Here is a 21926-nt window from a genome sequence, read left to right on the forward strand (position 1 = left end):
AATTAGATATAAACATGTAGAAAGAACGAGCTCGCAAGAAATTTACAAACTACAGAATAACAGAAAAGAAATAATGATGGATTTGAAAATCAGAGATAGATCTTCTGGACTCGGTATTTTTGAATACAGTAGTACAATATACATTTTCAAAATACTTTTTTGGTGCACGAAATACAACGATAACTTTGCGAACTTTATCTAAATTGACAATACGAAGCCACTGCGAAAGCATATCATTGTTCACATTTTGGCGGACAGCCAGTTTTGGCATCCGAGAAGAAAAACAAGCTTAACACGTTCACCGCGTTCAAGGTGTAAATGTTCGGAGTCTTGAGATTACAATTCGCAACGAATACTTTCGCCATCTTCATGATGCTTTCGCACTTCATCACGCAAGCCGCTCCATCGAAATTCGGCCTGCCTTGGTCATCCCTCGCGCAAGGATCGAACAGGTAGAACTTGCCATAATGCTGCATCACAGCGACCGCTACGTTAGTCGTGTGAAGTATGCCGGCGCAGTTGGACTTAAAGAACATGGACAACGATTCTGACAAGTCGAAAGCAAGGAGTAAACCAGCAGCGGTATGATTGTGGACGTGAATGGTAGCTCTGAAATCTCCAACGATAAACACCGTGAGGAGTTCGCTAGGTGATAAGTTCCTGGAGCCTGGACGGGCGGCACGCACAGTATCCAGGTGCAACAGATTACCGTACTTGAGTATGGCGTCGATCAGTTCGGGTGTCCAGGTCGAAGGGACGTGGAGCAGCCCCACGACAATGGCGACAGCAGACATAGCAGTGCTCTGGTAGCCTCTGCTAGTGCCACTCCAGGTACGGTGATGCATGTGCAAGGTACCACGCAGCACGCTGAGCTTCTCGTCCACGAAGTTGTACTCTGTAACAGTTTCTACATCCAATGTTGTGTTCTTGTCCCCATGAGTCACCGGAATGGGTGGAGAGACGCAGTCGAAGTGTGGCCTGAACCCAGCTGGGCAAGGCAAAGGTTCGATATTAGCGGTCTTGATGATGACCCTGCAGATCTGATAGCGTCCATACTTCTCCTGTTCATCGATGTTAGTGAACAAGACCTCGTACAGAGGCTCGATACAAGCAAACCACATGACGCAAGAGGTCCCGTAGAAGTCTGCTAGACCTTGATCGCTACGGGCCCTAGGGTCGTACATGAAGTAGATTCCCATATCCTTCCAGATCGCCACGGCTCCTCTATCAGTGACTAAGACGCCGGCTCGATTATTTTCGAAGAACTTCTGGATTCCTTGTTCCAATAAAATAGGCGGAGGGGGTGGCGGTCGGACTCTGGTAGATCCTCTAGCTTTCTTCGATGACCTGCCACCTTTGGCCCTCCTCGCCCCACCACGTTTCTTCTTTTTCTTCTCTTCGGGCTGAGGAGGGGGAATAGCTATTATACCGGTTACCGTGCTAGGCTCTATGTCAGCAGTCAAGATGTTCACTCCTACATAGAACACTCTGATGATGTCCTTGGGTTTGACTCGCACGATCGTCGGCTTTGCCTTCTCGGTGAGTCTGTGCACGTTGGCCCCAATGGCCAGAATCTCGTCCATCGTTCTCTTCGTCCATGTGATCGGGTTCTTCACGACAGACATGCCAATGGCGACCACGCAGTTCGCGGCAGTCTGCTTGTTCCTGAACGATTCGGGGAAAATTCTGTCTCCCTGATGGTAAGATCCGCGAAGGATCGCTCTAGCCTCGCCCTGCACTCTCCTGTAGGCATTCAAGGGAGGCAGATTCGAAGGTCGAACAGCTGCACTGGGGTCGAATTTCCATGGAGGGAACTTGTTCCAGTTAAGCACATCTATAACGATCATTTCGTAATCGCTCTCAGTGCCTAGAAAGTTGATCAAATACTCTACCAGAATCTCGGTGTTGGCCACTCTTAAAATCTTGGGAGCACCCGGTGATCCATCTTCAGCATTGGCAGCCCAATCAGGTATTAGAGTGTAATAAAGGTTGTCGAACTTCCAAACCGGAATGTTTCTATTCCCGCTAACAGTTAATGCGCCGGAAGAGTATCGTGAGAAGAATTTGTCTACTCCATCCTTCAGTCCTTGAACCTTTGGCGGCTTAGCCGTCAAACTTCCGGCCTCAACGCAATCCTTGATGCTCAGATTGATACGTCGCGTTGAAAGGAAGAACTCGGTCATGATCTCGTTGATCCTAGGTATCGCGCCACCACCCAGTCTGTCGACGCACTTCGAGTGTAGTTTATCGCCCGTAACGATTACTTCGTCGAGGACCGCTTGGGTCCAGTACCTGGGTTCATAAACCTTCGCGAAAACGATAGCCACCACGGCTATTGCCGCAGTCTGCTGATTCCGGTTAACTTCGTCAAACCTCTCGTTGTCCATTTTAATCGTGCCATCGATGCCCCAGACATCGTCCTTCATCTTGACGAAGTGGTACCAAGCATTGTCACCCGATGTTGGCTTGGCCGCTCGCTCTTCTTCAGCTACTCTGGTCTCATAAGCGTTACTCAAAGTGACCGCGTCTATGATGTAGTCGTCGCCAGTGGCAACTTTTGCAATCGCTGCTGCCAACGACGCGGCGTCCGTGAACCACATTATAACAGCAGTGCCGTCTTTCTCGCGAGGTTCGCCTCTCGAGTCCCTTCCTTTAGGATCCATGGTGAAAAATACTTCTCCTTCTCTCCATATGGGCATCATGATGTTGTCTTGTCTAAATATGCCCATCATAGTCGCCTCAAAGAAGGTATCCAACTGGGTCTCCAAATCTGTCATTTTGCCAGCGGCGTTTTCCGTTTCCAACTCCACGTTCATTCTGTTTACTCCAACGTTGAACTCCTCGCCGATTTCTTCGGGGAGTAGATAATTCCTAGGCGTCTCTTCCTCTTCTGCCTCCTCTACCGGAATATTTTCCAAGTTCTCGGTTGCGATCTTATCGCCTATCTTCAAGATATCGTCGACTACTTCTCTATACCATAGATGAGGATTGTATAGTTTCGTCATAGCCAAGGTAGCCAAGGCACTGGCTGCCTGCTGTTTATCCCTGGTTTGTCGTTTGAACATCATCTCGTTCGCCTGGTTGAAGCTTCCCAGTAAAATGGCTCCGCTGTCTCCCATACTTTGGTAATTGTTCAGATCAGGCTTCACTGGGATCAACTTATCTGCGTCGATCTCTTCTTCGGTCATCTCGTTGCCGATTTGAATACTTTTCATAGCGTGAATAGCAAATTCATCGCTGGTAGTCTCTTCGTCTTGCTCCGCGTTCGCTTGTATCAGCTTAGCTAAAACAGGTAAGGACAATGTTCTTACCACACAAGCCACAGCGACTTCTTCCTCGTCCACGTCCGTCAAACCGCGACTATTTCTTGGGTTAGGATCGAAATAGTAATAGACTGGTTGTTGGATTATTTCTTCTTTCTCTTTCACGTCTTCTTCCATTTTCCACACGGCTACGCTCATGTTCTTGACGTCGATGATACCGTACTGATTATCTTCGAAAAATTGCTTCAAGGCTCTCGTCAGATTCAGAAAGTCACTGTCATCCGGCGCTGACAAAAGTCCAATCACCGTGCCTTCTTCAACGTCGATCTTCACCTTTCTGTTTTTGTAGTACAAATTCTTCTTCAAGTTAGTGACAAAGAAATACCTCACCTCGTCTTCCTCTGTTTCTACCGGAGGATTGCACCAGGTATAATAAGCATCACCTTCGTGCAGAGCAACGTCGATGGTCTCGCTCGTCCATTTCGCAGGTGGGGTTTCCTTGGCAGCGATCAAACCAACCACCGGCATAGCCAGACCCTGGTTTCCCTTGTTCTCATCTTCGAATTCTTCGTCCTCATTGGACGTGGTACCGCGAAGCACCCAAGTTTCGCCGGGTGTACCTGATTGGAAGTCGTGCCACGGCCTCGACCCAGGAATATCGTCGAGTATAGTTATGTGCCTGATCGTGAATCGATCATTCTTCTTGGACAGTTCGAGATCCTTCCAGAAGAGGATAGCCAGGGTATCGGTACTCGGGAACCTCATTACACAGCAATTCCCTTTTTTCTTATCTTCCCCGTTTTTACCTTTTCCTTTTTCCTCCCGAATCCTGACGCCGTTGGTGTCGCATTGCCGCGGATCGAACATGTAGTAGCAATCATCCTGACTCCAAATCGCTACGGACATCGAGGAAGATTCGATGACACCTTCCGTGTTCACTAGGAAGAACTCTTCCAGAGCCTGCTTCAAGTTCAAGACCGTGGGTACCTTGGAACTAACGGTACCAGCGACTGTGATGAGATCCACATCGATCACCAGTTTTCGATCCTCGAGCTGAAGCTTCACGTCGGACAAATCTGACGCCGTCATGGACTTGATGGTCGGCTTCTCAGCCTTCACATCCGCGTAGAGATTGTCCCCGTGAGTCAAAATCTCGTCCAGTTTCGGTCTTAGCCACGTCCTCACCGGATGGACCTTCTTCATCGCGATAGCCATCACACAGTTTGCTACATTCTGCGCTCCCTTGCCTTTGTAAGCATCGCCGTGCTCGTGAGTCAGCCCGTGGAGGATAGCCATGTTACCAGACAGCTCTCTGAACGTCGACGGGACATTCGCGTGCATGTTCTCGTAGGTGTAGCCCGTGTCGAATTTGTTTTGATCTACCAAAGGTTCGGTGGCGAATTTCTTATCTATACTGTAGTTCGAGATCGTGATCGATAACGGTTCTCTGTGGATCTTGGCTTGAGTGACAACCTTCGCTTTGTCTCCTTTAGGAGCAGGCTTGGTACAATCCATCTTGTTCTCGTCGATGTCAACGGGGTTGATGGCGCGTAACACGCTTTTATCTATAGTTAAGCGGTTACTACTCGGAGTACGATCGACGTAGCCGCCAGCGACCTCGCTAACCCGTTGGACAGTTACCTTGTCGATGCAGTATCTGGAATCGTAACGTTGATCCATACTCTTCAGGAAATGGTCCCTGAGATCGTTCATACACTTGAACCGCATGACGCAGGCTACCCCTTCAGGGTGACGAACACCATCCTCGTCGCATGGCGCAGGATCGAAGTAGAGAAATCCAATTTCCGGATGTCGCCACATGGCGATAGAAGTCCCTTGCGCAGTGATCACCGCGGCATCGGATGCCTGGAAAAACTTCCGCAAGCCGTCCGCAAAATCAGGACAACCGACTGTCTCGCTGAAGAGGTTTCCATAAATTCCAGTCTCCTCGACGCAGACCATCACCTTGTAGTTAGATATGTAGAACTCCGGATGAATCAATCTGGCCTTCATATACTCGTCCTCCTTTACGTGGTTCCTCATAGCACTAGTGCGGTACACTTTGTCGGCGTTTTCCAACACCTGATCCACATAATTCTGGACCCATTCTTTCGGCTCGAACAGACGACCATAAACGATGGCCACCACGGAAGCCGGAGCTGCTTGCCGACCGCGGCTTCGGTATTTGAAGTGGAGATCGTTCATCGCAAACGATCCACGAAGGATCGCCGAGTTCGGAGTCAAAGCACGGAATTTGTGCCATCTTCTGCCTACAGGTCGTGCGACTAGCTTCTTTGGGGAGGCATCACCCTCTCCCACTGTTCCTGGAGCACTGTCCGGCTTCTCTCCTTCCTTTTTGACGTCCTGCTTTTTTCTAACGCTTTCTGTCTTTTTAACGTCTTCTTTCTTTTTAGCATCTTCTTTCTTTTTAACGTCTTCTTTCTTTTTAGCGTCCTCCTTATTTTTAACGTCTTCTTTCGGTTTAGCGTCTTCCTTCTTCTTAATGTCTTCCTTCTTCGCGGCAGGTGTAGCCATGTTGTATCTGGACTCGAGTCATCATTGTAAAGAGGATTTTGTTTAATTGGATTGGTAAGTTTTAAAATTGAAGAATATTTGTATAGTTTGCGACGCATATGGCTAAATTTCTGTGAATGTTTTCATTAAAATTGTGAGAACAGGTTTGTTTTGGATAAAAATAGACTGTTCATTGGTTGTTGCTTGCATTATATGCTGTATAATATTAAAAAGAAATATTTAAATTGTAAAATTTTAGTTTAAATTTATACCAGCCTACAAGATGTCAATTTATAACAATGATGATTACAGATACTGAAACTTTCTATGAAAAACTAAGGCAATGTAAAAAGATGTTTAAGGCCAATAACTGCATACCTTCCAATAATGATTAACTACTTTGAAGAATCTAAACTTTATAGTACTTTACGATAGAAAAGTAATTAAGAATTGGTGAATGCTTATTTACAAATTGTCTAAATTCAAAGTTTTACAGAGCAATTTATAATGTATAAATGTATGTAAATATTGAATTCCATTATTACGAAATTTATCGAGGATAGATATTAGGAAACTATAAATTTATTTTTACCGTTATTATATACTCTGATATTGATAAGCTTCGTGAATATCTGAATAGACATATTGATCTTACTTTCTCAAAGAACACAGTTTCAGTTCTGTTTGTACCAAGTCATATATGTAAAATACGCATACTTGCTTCTTGTTTGCAGTAGTTATCAATTTTGATGCATTGTCTTTTTAATTTTGGAATTTTGGATATTATGAGTTTTGGTTCCTTTTACTTGCTAATTTTTCTACTAGTGAATGAAAATGAACTTTGCCACCAAACGTCAAATACAAACGAGATAACAATTGAAACCCCTATCGATACATCGAAAAGCCGCTAATAGTTACAGTCAGGTCTCAATTCGAAAACTTTTTCTTTTCCCATTTCCAGAATTTTTTTATCCCCACTATTCTACTACGCATCCACCTTCGCGGAATTACATTAGAAAGAAAATAAGAGATGACCAAGGGAGGCAGAATAAACCCAACAGGCTCTACGTGTGAGTGACCACACGGACATCATCTCATTTTACTCTGCTTGCGGTCTCACTCTTCTCGCGCATCCGTACGCCTGGAGCTCCATTTGAAACACACGGCGTGATATTGTACTTTTCGCCTTTTAGGATTATCGACCGCATTTGTCAGAAAATTTACGAACACTCCCCAATGCACATTAAAATATGTTTCGAATGTATGTGCTTGTAGGTAATATTTCGACAAGTAGAGCAAGATAAAGCCCAGCTAATTATCGTATTGCCCTGAATGTTAGCGCGAGAGAATGAAAGAATGTTGCAAGTGAATGGTGTAAACTTAGCATTTTTTCGGAAAAATAATTATATACTCGAAATATGATCTATTTTAATGTACAAATGCCATTTTATAAAAATTTTGGACTCTTGCATGAATAAATAAATTCGGCTCTGGAAATTTCAGTACTATCTCCGCAAACAGTTATATAAGTGTTCAAGAAGATAAAAATTTATTGACAATAGATTTTTGATTCATTTCATTCAGAATTCGCGAAGCATTCCTTTTGGAAAAATATGACGCTGGCAAAACACAATAATTCTAATCATCTCATTCGGCTAGGCCCTTTGAATTAAAACTGAAAAGAAAACTAAAAGTTGATTTTAGGAAAATTGGAGTCAGTTTATATTAAAATTGAAAAGAAATGAATATTCGTTTAAATTGAGAGAAGGTAACACACGTTGAAGTCAATATCGTGACATTAAATATCAAAAATACGAAAGGAATGATAAATGAAAGGGGAATATGTATTTGGAAAGAGTAAGAGAATGAACATTGCTAACCACAGGACTGAATTGAAGGCCAGTAGTTGACATCCTAAAGATGTACTCTTGGCCAGACCATTGATAAAAAAGAACCCATTGGAACCTAACTGCTTCCTCTAGTAATCCTTACTGTTACAGCGAAATTGACTGAATAATAGTGCTGCACGAACGAGTAACCGAAAATTGCCTCCAGCATTGACTTCGCTTCACATTGATCGCATAGTCAATGGCGATCAATAATTTCTATTCTTTTTAATTATTTAACACATGCAACAATTTATTTTTCAAAGAAGCTTTCAGCGTGTTTGAATGTCACGGCAAAGATGCTATGAAAAAAATTCAGTTTGAACATTAAGTTATTAAGGAAGCTTCCTCCCATTATTAAAATTGTAATTGGACTTACCTGACGAAATAACTCCAAGGTTTTGGTAAGGCCATAAATTATACACGACGAAGAAAAATATGTAAACTCATGATACATAGACGTAAATAAGTATAAACTTAAATAAACTTTAAAGAAATACAATTAATAAATAAACTACACATAACATAAGGAATAAATCGTAATATACAAATTAACAAAAAATTGGCAGGAGGGTTAACAATAGCGGAAGCAGTTGTTGCAAAGAATGTCAGCTGCAGCTTTATTACATATTTTAACGTACGAAAAAACGTAATAAATATTATATATATATACATATAAGTATAAATTAACAAGATCGAATACAACTTGTTGTTGCCTTTTATTGTAAGTATGCGAAGAGGACGAAATAGCAAATCCTTTCAATAAAATTAATCGCGAAGACTCGGACTGTCTATGTACAAAATTTACAAGAAATAAATCGAACGAAATTGCACTAAAATTATCAACCACTTATCGATAACATAGGAGTAGTGTAGAGGCTCGGATCATCGAACAAATTATATGTCTCATTGTATCGATACAAAGTGGTCTCTACATTTTTCTTGAATTACCCTCCTCTTTTCCACAAATAGTCTGACAAGTATCTACGTGGGCGATGAAAAGCTTTTTCGCCAGCTATTTTTGTATTTACAACACGTATTTATATTTATATATGTATTGCTCGGTTATTGCAACAATTTACCAAAAAATATCTACACGTAAAAATATATATATGTATATACATATAAACACACATACACAGTATGTCGCACGTGCGTACGTGCGCGTGCCTACGAAATCTTCGTTTCATTTCACTTATCATCATCCTCTTAATTACGATAACGATCCGTCGACTATAGGGAATTGAAATCGAAATAGTTATGGTTATCATACGAGGATTTTGATTTCAGTTACAATATCAAACAAAATTCATTTGTTTATAAAAAGATTTGCTTCATAAGCAAGTGTTACTATGTTCAGCGATAATATTTCGGTTTCTATTCCCTGATCTGTTCTAGCTTTTCAGCTTCCAAATAATATACCTTTTTACATTGACGCGTTATTCGTGGTACATGTGACGAAGGGAAGAGTTCATGCAAAACTTCGTTTACAAAAATATTGCATTTAGAAGTGTAGCACCAAATGTACGATTGACCAATTACAATTACGACATTGATGTTTACGTTTGCGAACCTCAACAGTATAACACTTTCATTAAATTATTAGTGCTATAGTGTTTATTGCAAATAGAAAGTGATAACTAATTGCACACAAATTTTTTCCAAATACTTTCAGCTATTATTTAACTTTATACAAGATTCGGTAAAAAAATAAATGCAAAGTAGTATATAACAATTACAAATCCATACGTCATCAAGAAATTCAAACATGTTAATAATAAATAACTTTCAAGATAATTTTTACCTTTTCATAGCAACAAACTTTACAAGCAACCCGTAAAATAAATAATTAAATAATGTACATTTAAAAAATGAAAGCATTTTGTTTTTAAAGAGAACACCTTAGCCATTCGTCAATTTCAAAATAGCTTTCATATTAACTATGGGTGCAATGTTAATCAATAAAACTCTCACGTAATTTGTCAACCCGCCGTTTAAAGATTGCTAAAACAACTGAATATTGTAATGAAATTAATTGCAACAATGTAGCACCCGAGTTTAAGAAAATAGTGTCGATTTTTCAAAGAAATTCTTTTTGCAATGGTCATACAAGTGTTAAAATCACATCTGATCGACGAATTTTTCAAATCGACTTATTAAGGGAATGATACAAAACATTGTACAAAAAGAATTTCATTCTCCATTGTGATTTGTTCTGGCATGTAACATTAACTTCCTTATCAACTGTACCACGAATAACAATCTTCTCTATATTACAATATCCTTCCGGTTCATGTAAGAAGCGTAATCTCCCTTCGTCGTGTGCGTGTGAATAATGTTCCCCACTTTGTGCATGCACGCGCGCGTGTACACTTAGGAGTGACAATATAGCGAATCAATAAGTCACTGTCTTGACAATGGGTACTGTCAGTTCGCCCGAGTTTGTGAAAAATATGTTTAAAAGACACAATTACAAAGCAACCACATTTGACAACAGCACGAAACAGAACATTGACAAGTTTTTTTAAGATTAATAAATTAAATTATATTCATAATTTATATATGTATCATCATCATAGAACGTCACAAAAAGTAAACAGCAAAACATCCAAAAGCAACAATAAAAGAATTAATACAGCCCTAAATCATAATATACTTTGATATTTAAACCATCAGCAAAAAACATTTTTAATTAATTATTTTTCGATGTCATTATACCTACAGCACTGACAGTAATTGCTTTAGGACCAATGTTTAAAATGTTTGAAAGACAATCCCAGATTTAAGAACTTTGAAAAATCAAGCTGCTGTTTATGTCGCCACTGAATTTGTTACGTTAATACATACATCGTTGTCTCAACTTTACATGGTTACACAAAGCTTATCGGCCCCGTTAGATTTACCTTCAAGCGCACATGGTACAGAAAGCGCGCGTGCGCTTGCACCTTTTCACCTTTTTGACTCAAGTTTACTACGATTTTTTATTAATACCTCACTGGCAGATTGTGACAGTTGCTCTTACTAATGGTTGTACGTTGTTTCTAAACGCCTGATCGAGGATCGTGTCAAACCGAAAGGAACAACAGCTACACTTTTATTACAAATATACGTAAGCGTTCGCGCGTACGATCTAGCAAGTTTGTTCCGATTAACAATAATTGGACTGCGGACTTCATATATTTCTTGGAGAGCATCTGATCGAACTCAGTATATTTAAAACTATCTCAAAACCATCAAAATATACTCTTCCAGTTAATTACTGTTTCAAAAACCGCGACCATTTATTTGCTGATTGTATAAAGAAATACAGACAATAATAAAAACAATGTTATATAATTTCAATGTCTTTCGTACCGCATTCCCCGCTGCGTGGATCGTCGGTGATCCACGATGTATATTCGAAGCGAAACTTAGGTCGATTAGAGGTCCCTATCCTTTGGCTTCATGTTCGGAATAAGACGATACAAATAATTAAAGACACAAAAAGTATACAATTAAATATTATAATATGCATACAAAATTTCGGGTGGTCAGGGACGTATAATAAAATTGTTAATAAAAAAACGAAGTTCCAAGATATTACGATTGAATTTGTAAACTAGTCGACGCACGGTTGCATCGCTATCCACAGTCCAGTTAATATGCGCTAACGCGATCTCTATGACACGTACATTAAAAAACATACTCGAATGATTCGCGTTACACTTACGAATGTTGCGTCGTACAAGGATTGCTACGAACCACATTTAATCTTAATAAAATATATCGAATACACGCATCTGAGTGTTAACCCCCTACGGTCCAGTATGGCTTCAGGATGTACTCTGGTTGTGATGTATCAACAGATAATATTGTTGATCTGTTCATCTTGACACCTCGCTTTCCAACAATTATTTCAGAACAGCTAAAGATTTCTTAATCAATTTATCAACGGTAGTAGGAATGTCAATCGTGAACAGGTCACCCTAACAGATTCTTCTACAATTATTTAAAAGATTCTCTTTGTTATGCATAATCATCAAAAATTCTATCAATAGACTTCAATATAAATTTAAGATTTTTAAAGACACCACTAATGAAACCTAGCACACTTTTCGTTGGATCATTATAAAGGATTAAATTTCGTTCGATCAAATTGAATTATTCAAAACCACCGTAGAAAATAGTGACACTGTACACATTGAAAATTCTATATTTCAGCGTCCTTAAACAGGCAATGAATTCAGCTATAAATAGATTAGGAAATTTTGTCGAATCAAATACGAAATTTTGTTCGGATTCAATAGAAGTGGGTTGGTCCATAGAGAGTTAAGAGGAAATATCAGTGGTCGTGTGTCGAGTACATCGTATAGATCAAGTTTTACGATTTATTAATCGCGCGACAACTCATTCTCATCTATCATCACAGACGGAAAAAGACTTAATTATAATGTAGCGAAGAGCCGACGAGTTCCGTCCACGTTCGTCTCGCTCTCCTTCGGCACCACAGAGGTCTCTCGGTCTCTCTGTTTCTCTCACGCGCATTCTCCCTCTCCATGTCTTTCTCTCTCTCTCTCTCTCTCTCTCTCTCTCACACTCCTTCTTTACCTTTCTATAAAGAATAAAATTCAAACGAAAGAACAAGATCACATTGAAACGCTTCTTGAAGTGATCTTTATTCAAATTATGCTTTACGTTTATTCTCGTTTTTTTTATTTTTTCTCTTTGTTTATTTTTTTTTTTTACATATGGTAACATCGAGAGGGATGCCGAAAAAAGGCGTCCATCGAACACGCGGATTACTCGCACGACGATTAACGAAAATTCTGCACGAGCATTAACAATAATAAACCATGTGTGCAGAGGACAACAAATCGCTGGTTAAAGTCGCTTAAACTATGCACAAGACTTCGAAATTTTCAAACCTCATCATTCAATTTCTCCCCTATTGTACTGGACTCATTCGAACGTACCCGCGCGAAAACGGAATAAATTGAGATTCACTGAATGATCACTGGATCGTGCTGGATCACGCACGATCGAGCAGCCTCCAAGCTTTTGTGCTAGTAGCTCGAAGATGAAATGGCGATGAAACTGAAGAGGACGCTCATTGACGTTAGAGCGGGGCAAGAATCACAAGGAATCATTGTATCGCGAAATAGCGAGATGGTAGAAGACCGATGGATCAGAGAACCGTACGACGAATTCAAGTGCTCGGATTCTAAATACAAAAACAGTACCATTGTTTGTGAATCCTTCTCTTTTCTTTAAACTTTTCTGTAAAAATCTGATCTTATACGAACGTTTGCAGCCTATTATATTTACAATCGTATAAATTATAAATTGTACTAATGAATTTACAATTATCACAATCGAAAAATAATCGCTAGACTGCAAACATGTGTTTCAACTTTAAAAGCTAATCAACTTTATAATTCAGTAATTATACAGCATCAATATTTGCAGTGTTTGTTAGTCATAATATCATTTTAAATTTCTGCTTGTATCGTTTAAAAACTATTTCTTTTTAAGTTTGTATGTTCTATATGATACCACTAAAACGATTGGCAGAGATAGAAATGGTTTCTTGAGCTTGCAACAATGGCACCGATACCGCAGTGTTCACACACGTTGCTCTTCCTCACACGGTTCGCATCTCCATCATATCGTGTACGCGTGACAACATTTGGTGTGTATACAGAATGCAAAGACGTCCTTATTCCGAGGAATCACGAATTTCGCAGTTGCGCAATAGTATCTTCTTATCACAATAGATCGGTGAAAGGTCGAGCGCCACAGTAGCGCGTGATCATAATAAGTAGTTATTTTTCGTAAGCCTTTCGAGTAGAACACATTACAGTCTCTCAGAATGACAATGATAAAAAATCATCATCTAAACAAAAAACTAGAGCAACGGTGTCTTAATATAGTTGAAACGCTTAACTGTTTGTGTTCTTGAGGAATCTAATAACGCTGCCTATTGCTACTAACAGATCCGTTCGTCAAGAACGGTTACTTTCAATCGGTTCTACGTTTTTCTCATGTTTTTTTGTTGTTTGCTTTGTGTTTCTATTCTCTGCTTGGTCCCACGAAAATTGCGCGATCGCTCGAGAAAGAACACATAATCCAATTTCGTTTGATGATTCTATAAGAATAATGGATACCAATTTTTCAAGGAGTTTATCTACGGTTGTACAAACTGGAAAGAAACGAACCATAATTGACCAACCTGAAACACAAAGATTCTAATACGCATTCAGCTGACTTTCATCGGAATAAGGCATGCCGCCGTTTTTGTTTGTTTCTCGGTAATTACAAAAAACGACATCGTCTTAATATTTGGAAGTCGATTGAGATTAATAATACGCTGAAACGTAGCTACAATAGGAAGGTCTCGCGGCATACGAAGCAGACCGGGACGTCTTTTAATGAATTTCAAATAATCATTAGCGAATAATTCTATCTAGATAAGTAGACAATCATAAAAATTAATTTATACAGAATTTGGAAATAAAGAGAATACTCTATAAGAAAATTGCGAAGACTTATCTTTCGCAATTATTACAAGAATACAGATCTCATTTGTGTTTAAATATTCTGCATTATTTACTATTCGATTTTCTGCAAAATAAGATTTAATCGACGTCCAGATCTGAAAAAAATTGCGTCCCGCGTACATCATCGTGACGCCTCGAATTCTCGAATCGTGTCGTTGTTCGAAAGTTAAAAAAGAGCCCACCATCTTGCGTCATGATTCTATACATTAACAATTAGTACAGTTTCGCGAGTGTTAAACACGCTCAATCAGCGATTAATCCTAAGTATCTTCACATTTCGGAGTATCTGAAAATAGAGATATCTAAGCATTTGTTTTTGTTTTCTTTCTTTTTTATATACTAATCTGACCGGTAACTCTTGAATACCTTCTCGTTCATCTAATATGAATTCTCCTGGTAAGGACTAACGTCAGTACTATCGAGTTGCCTATCCCTTACATTATGTATAAGTCGTATCAAAATCAAGGAAAAATAGGTTTCGCGATTGGACGATAACGAACATGATAGTACGAGCGTCTTCCGATGGTTAATGTTCTCTTCTTCCATTTTTCTCTTATATCCCTCTTTTTACTTTTCGTTCTTTTTCATTTCGTCGTCTATCGTTCGTGTCGTAAAGTTCTCGAGGAAGTGAACACTGCTGAAAACTTCTGTCAAGACTTCGAAACGTAAGCTTGACGGAAGTTTGGGCGCATCTCTTGTACCACTCTTCTAGTAAAGCTTTTATATATGTTTGTATATATACAAATACAACAAATTAACTCTGTTGTTTGAGAGCCTCTATCGTGTGATCACGACGAACATTAACTGTCCCGGTTTGGGTGTTTGGCAAGGAATCGTCGAGGCCAGGGTAGAGGCCAGTCGTATTGTCGTGGCACTGTGCCGCCCACATTTTTCTCGAAATATTTGAACATACGAAACCACCAGAGCCGGGTTAAGAAGTTGTTTGGTTCGTATTGCTGGAAATGCGAAAATACTTCCATTAATTTAGCTGTTCCATTGGGTTGGTGCCAAAGATTTGTTGATCAAACGGAACGTATTACGCTTGTATGTATATTCGCTATAATAGTTAAGCAGAATTCTTTTTTTTGTAATTTTAGAAGGCATGATGCTGGAAAACATTTGGATCTCTAATACGAATTGTACGTATACATATGCCAATGGTTTGTGAAAGCAATCCAAGTCATATATTTTATATGTTAAGATTCTTAGAGTTGTACATTTGGAACTGAATACTGTCCAACGACATAACTGCCAGCTAAATTCAGGAACCCAATTTCCTTTTAGTTTCACATTTTCATAGCTTTTGGTTTAGTTTCTTCTAAATGTATGACTTTCAGATACGTTATTCAACTAATTCTCTTCAATTTTACTGAAAAATGTTCAATGTATGCAATAAAATTTTACACAACATTTTATGAAAACAAGAATCCTTTGCACCAACCTGACATTATTTCATTTATTTCTATAAGAGACGTAACTCATTGTAGAAAATTAAAGTTTTATGATATGTTGCATTTTCTGAGGTAATATATGTTCACTTACCTTAAGATGCGAATTATTGGCTAACGTATGATAAATATACCATAAGCGTGTGGTTACGTAGTAAGCTATGAGGACGTCCACAGTATAGTGTCCATGGGCTACCAAGACCATTACTACCCCAACGAGAACCGTTATGCCTGCTAGCCAATGAATTGGCTTACATCTTCTTGGAGAATCTACAATTTCATAATTTCTTTTAAAACTTGCAATTTAATAATATCAAGACCATAAATTTTACGATTGGTTATTACATAAATTCTCCGTAAAATTTGACAAAGACGAGTAGAATACCGTGTCAAAATTGGTAATGAACGAAATTTCTTACATTTGCTTAACTTTTTGCATAAAAAGGCAGTGCAGTAGAAAAATTTATTTTTACTATTGATTTATATTATTATCTAACCAATCAGATAACATATGCACGAACGTATAAATTCCTGAAGTTTAAAAAAATATAGTAGAATTACTTCTACTTTTTAGACGTCGAATATGGAAACAAGTTACAATATACCTAGGTTATTTTATAATAACACTAAAAATCTTTGATAAATATAGATGAATTGTTTTTAATTTCTCTAGGGATGTATCGGGTACCCGAATTTACGGATCGGGTAGGGTCGGATAATTTATAAATTATATTTTTTTTAAATATAAATTTTAATTTATCTAAATCATCTTAATTATATTAAATAAGACAACGAATCTAGAAAAGGTACATTTGAAAATATGATTAAAAACTGTACTATTGAACAATATAACGTTCCATCAAATTCAAAAGTGCAAACTTTCGTCGACAAACTTTCCAATATGCTGAATCATAATAACGGCTTATATGCCACGAGTACACAAACACGCTGCCTCGCGATTAGCATTTCATTGAATGTGCAACTATGTTTACAAATTCAACACACAAAGACTGTAATGAGGTCGAAAAACTTCAAAAAGTTTGACAACGGTAAAAGTTTCTGAAACTCTACACAGTGGAAGCTGTTGCCTGGAATATATGTAACAATCAAACGTTTCAATTACAGGGGTAAATACGTACATTCCTCGATAATCAGGTAACTAAGTACAAGCACGACCGTATGACCGCTGTAAATGTAATCCCCACAGTAAGTGTGCTTGCCATTAATAGACAAGCCGAAGCCAGAAATGAGCTGCAGAACCCTCTTCATAACAAGAAGCGGACTAGTATTGTTCGCTTTCGGGCTGCAGAAATACGTCTTACTGGCTACCGGCAGTACTGTCACGAACATCGTGACACTCCTCATCATGTACAACAATCCCATCAAAAGAAACACCCGCCTAACAACGATAAACCTGAAACAAGATACAGTCATGAGTACAGCAGTAAGTTCTTACTATGAATCAAAATAGTATTGGTACACTCGGTATCTGACAATAATGTAAATAATGAGCATTATTATGAGCAATGTGAATAACTCTATATTCCCTTATATTTAATAAAATATAATTCATAAAATATTTAAAATATGAAATGATTTTTAGAGAAAACACCTACTGGCGAAAATAAATAAAAGTAAAAACGCTCAAGTGGATTAATAATATTTTAATAAAGTTAGTAATTTTCTTTTAACGAATCTCTGAATGATATAGTTCCTGAAGTAAACCCTTATCACGTAATTTTATTCACGTTTATCGTTTACTGGAACTGAAACAACTGGAAAGATTACATAAATTAAGATAAGACATTATACTTTTTTAAACATCTGAGTAACGTACATAATTAAAACTGTAGTAACGTAATATGTCCAGAAGTCATGTTTTATTCTACTGAAAATTCTCATTTATCATTTGACGAACTTGAATATTATACAAATTTAGATGAGATATGCATTTATACTATTCATTTCTCCCGTTAACAATAGTGGATGATACTCATGTCACGTTTGTCTGACAACTACTACAATCACTGTAATGTTTACATACCTATGTTTGTGGAAAATAATAAAAACCATAGCTGAGTTGGAGAGTATCATAATTAGAACTTCCGACACATTAAGGGCCCAATCCTGTGCGGCAATATTATCCAATACCACATCTGGTAACGGCCCGTATGTATTTCTGTCCGGAACTCTTTCGTGCACCATTGCAAGGGACGCTGTCGTTAATATGAAGTTCACGACCATGAATAAAAATGCTGTAACAGAAACCATGCTACCCGTTAAGTTATTGTTAACTATTTCTTATAGTCACGCAACAAATTACTTGACTACCAGCGAAATAAAACACTTGTATATACTGTTCATGGTTTAGAAGAGCAAAATTGCTGTCGTTTCCGTCGAAGGGCAAGAAAGGGGTATTATTATATTATTAATATATCCGTAGAATTCCTATACTCGAGTAATACATTATAAGCGTAACCGAAAGTGACGAGCACGGGGGGACGAGACAGTGACAGGTGTCAGGTGGCGTTATTTGTTTACAATCGGCCAGGCTCGAACCCCTGTTTTCCTGGAAATTGGAGCTAATAGGAAGGGATCATTTTTGCCAATAAAGGAAACGCATTTTTCATATTTCTGTGAAAGCGTTAATATAGTAAATGGGTTGGTGGAATTCGGTCCTATATATTTTTTTCAACTTCTTCTGAGTCGTAGTTGAAATAAATATATATCATTGTAAATACAATGAGATTACGTTTAATCAGAGCCTGATTTTTCGTATTTGAAACAACATTAAACATCGCATCAAAATCGAAATAAATTTTTTGTATAGGGCCAGATAATCGAAATTCCACTATAACTACAAAACACATGTTCTTCTATTATTCTTTATCTGTATTACGATGATGATGTATTTTTTCATTTATAACTTTCTAGGTCCAACTTGAAATAATTTTTCAACTTGTTTCCTCTTGTTTATCAAAAGAAAATACATTATCCAATCCCTAATGGCAAAAGTTTTCATATAAAAAAATAAAATACATTTTGGAGTATAGAAAAGTTTAAGACGCACAAAATGGTTCTTCATCAATTTAACAGGCCATATTTCAATAATTATTTTTGTCATTCAATTTAAACAATTACTTCCTAAGGAATTATATAACTGCTTATTATGGTGTCGAATTATAAACATTGATGTATAAATATTGCTATAAGAATAAAGGATAATGCTATACAGAAGAGAAAAGTCATATGTACATATGAGTCACTCGCATTATTGTTTGCGTAGTGTTGTTTACATACAAGGATATATTACCTTATGTTTTGTGGATGGGTAACAACAGAACGATCAATAACTGCAAATGACACAACTAATATAACAAGAACACTCGTTACGTCAGCAGTTAATAAAGTACGTTGTAAGGTGAATGAAAATCGCCTGAAAAAGTATCAATCGATGGGGGTGTATGGCTTCACTGTAACCTTTTCACAGTCCAAAATATCTACAAACATTCGTTTATTTACATATACGAAAATCAAACCCAACAATAGTATCACTATTTATTTATTACATAATAAATTAATAAATAGTGAAAAATGTGTGGGAACTTGTCCAAATAGTCAGTCGATGATCAAGAGAAGTAGCTTATCCAATTTAAAAAATTGATTTTCTGTTTTGCTTCACTAATAAGTGGCACACATAGAAATTACATTTCGAAAGTTTTACGTTAGTTATGAGCTCATGGAAAAAGTAGCACATTGCGCAAATAGATACTCTTATTGGAAAACTTCAAACGGGTCTTTATCGACAATACACTTTAGTAAGTGCTTGACAAGATTAAAAGGGAAAGTATTCGACCGATACACTTAAAATTTGTCCTGCACATTAAAATATAGTTCCTTTATCGTTTCATCTACAGACAAACAATAAGTTGCACATATTCTATTCAATTGCCACGAGTTCCTCGTACTTTATAAGTAAAATCGAATATTTCGATTGAACATTAACGTTCCTCTAAAAAATAGTATCATTAACTTCCTAATTGTGATTTTTGATATTAAATGAACATTGGGACAGATGTCATAGTCCATGATCGATACAAACTGTATCCTCAGATAAATGTATCAAAACCAATTTAAATAATATATCACAAATATGATAGGTCTGTATGCAAATTTGCAGATTTTTTAATGAAAGTCCTAAAAATCGGTATTCTTTAACTAAAATGAAAAAGTTTCTGGCATTCTCGCAATGACGTAATAAATTTTCAACTACAATTCGTCGAATCTTCTGTTTATCTGAAATTCGCCGTAGCAACGAGGTTAAGGGCGATCGCTCAAAAGCGTTTCCCCTCCGCCTGATAGGAAGAAAATGCGCCGGCGAACAAAATTTTGGCACCGCGCCATTTCCTGCGAATGTCTGTCGTAGTAGTGGCAGGCGTTGCGACGAATCTTTTTAATTACTGCATATCCTACGCCTTGTACACATCTCCGTGCACGTGTCCCACCATTAAAAAGTATTGTGAACCTCATTCACACGAGAAAGTATATTTTCAGGAGTACCTACTGCTCGAATTTTCAAAACAAAAGAAAGGCACAGTCGAACGGAATGAAAAAAGTGGCTTTCGTATTCGAATGCGAAGGAAAAGAATTAGATGTAGAGTAATCTGGAGCACCGCTAATGAAAAAATGAACTTTAAAAGTAATTTCGTGTATTATTTTCTCAGAAGGAATAAGTAATTATTATGCCAACGGCTAAACATCGATTATATGCTGTATTATACAAAGGGAGTCTAGTAATTGAGCTGTTAGAAGAATTACTATCCCTGGCATTCAAATTTTTACAACACGTCAATACGTAATTAATTAACAAGAAATAAAGTAAAGTAAAAACTCAAAATATAGTAACCATATTTGTTTATTATACGCTATAAAATAATATTAAAATAATCTTTGGAAATAGGTATAAATAAAATGCTGTAATTTGATTAGGCTGGTTTAATGCATTGTTTAAAATGGAACGATGATGTAACATGCGGTTTCCGGGAAATATATTCCGCTTTATTGACTCATCATTTAAACCACGAAATATAACAACAATATTTGTTTTTCGTTGCATATTCTACGAAAATGTTGATTTAAGGAAGCGAAACACTCGAAGAGCAATAAAACAGAAATAGCATACCATAAAGGGGTACAAAACTAGAGAAAGTCATTATGAATTAATTAGTAGGGCAATGAAGAAAAATGTGGTAGCGAAGACCATGTAGTTGAATCGCATAAAACAGACTGTAAAGAACATCGATAACGTTGCTTTTGCAACTGCGGTATGCATGTGAACAAACAGATATTGCACAGTACACAAAGATATATACCTGATGTTAATTCGCAAAACTGATAGACGGAAAGGATTTTATTGATAAGACTGTTACGAAAATTATGTTAAGTACGTAATTATTATTTCAAAATTATTGACAAAAAATGACAAACAATTGAATATCTAATTCAATACTAATACAGTACTGATATGATAGATCGTAATATGTGTGCAATATTTAACGATGGACTTAGAGTTGATGAAATTGTATTTTCAAACACGATTTTTCAGGAGATATAATTAAATGATTCTTTAAAAGGAAAATGGTTCGTTCCCCATTAAAAAATTTCGAACTACCAAATATACTTAATACGGTTTAGTCTGTTCCGCTGCTATAGTGAGGAACATCGTAAGAGATAAAACATCCAGTTAAACAAGAAACCAACATTCCCGTTCTGATGAATCGGTCGCGTCCGATTCATCATTGAAGAACGCATCAACCGCATTGGATCAAGCTTGGTACAGATCCACAGCGAATACCAGGCCACGCAATGACCTCGATCTCGATCGACACCCCGTCGTGCGAACGAATTGCGCGCGAGCAACTGCCCTAAAAAGTTCATTGCCGACTAAATTGCTGGAAAAGTTCTCCTTCTCCCTTCGTACAGGTCGCTTCATAACACGTAGTTATAAATTTTAGAATAAACGAACTCTGTACACTTTAACCCCTTGTATCAGATTCGCAATGTAGATTTCATAAATAATCTACTAGATATAAATGTTGCTAACATGTTCTAAATCGGAGAAAAATTTTATTTTTCAGTTATCAACGCCTAAAAATTGTCTCGTTCGATTAAAGAAATTATATAATTCAGTTTTCCTCGAAGACTTTTTTTGCCACGTTTTACTCTTGTCAACTATATTGATTGTTAGTATAGCGAACTGTTACTGCAGTGTTTACTCGA

At 37.7% G+C, this 21926-nt stretch overlaps 2 protein-coding genes across 15 annotated transcripts in view; both read right to left on the reverse strand.

Annotated features, from left to right (window-relative positions):
* Positions 1–233: 233 nt before the first annotated feature.
* On the reverse strand, positions 234–5798 carry LOC144470260 (uncharacterized). Its single transcript, XM_078181211.1, has one exon. It carries the CDS (start codon positions 5796–5798, stop codon positions 234–236), a length of 5565 nt encoding a protein of 1854 aa, XP_078037337.1.
* A 5349-nt stretch (positions 5799–11147) lies between these two features.
* LOC144475406 (phosphatidylcholine:ceramide cholinephosphotransferase 2) overlaps positions 11148–21926 on the reverse strand; it is a 46163-nt gene continuing 35384 nt past the window's right edge. For 13 of the 14 annotated variants that reach the window (XM_078191789.1, XM_078191539.1, XM_078191707.1 and 10 more), the window contains 4 exons: positions 17692–17902; positions 16787–17061; positions 15742–15917; positions 11148–15155 (listed from right to left, as the gene is read on the reverse strand). In XM_078191789.1, coding sequence (XP_078047915.1) covers positions 15000–15155; positions 15742–15917; positions 16787–17061; positions 17692–17902 — 818 coding nt within the window. In that variant the 3' untranslated portion in view covers positions 11148–14999. The remainder of the gene's footprint in view (positions 15156–15741; positions 15918–16786; positions 17062–17691; positions 17903–21926) is intronic. The other variant, XR_013494876.1, reaches the window with a different exon arrangement.

Source organism: Augochlora pura, chromosome 1 (genome assembly GCF_028453695.1).
Source record: "Augochlora pura isolate Apur16 chromosome 1, APUR_v2.2.1, whole genome shotgun sequence".
Classification (NCBI taxonomy): domain Eukaryota; kingdom Metazoa; phylum Arthropoda; class Insecta; order Hymenoptera; family Halictidae; genus Augochlora; species Augochlora pura.

What these genes read in the sequence shown, in the direction of transcription:
- LOC144470260 (XM_078181211.1), bottom strand. Translation starts at nt 5,798, where the DNA reads ATGGCTACACCTGCCGCGAAGAAGGAAGACATTAAGAAGAAGGAAGAC.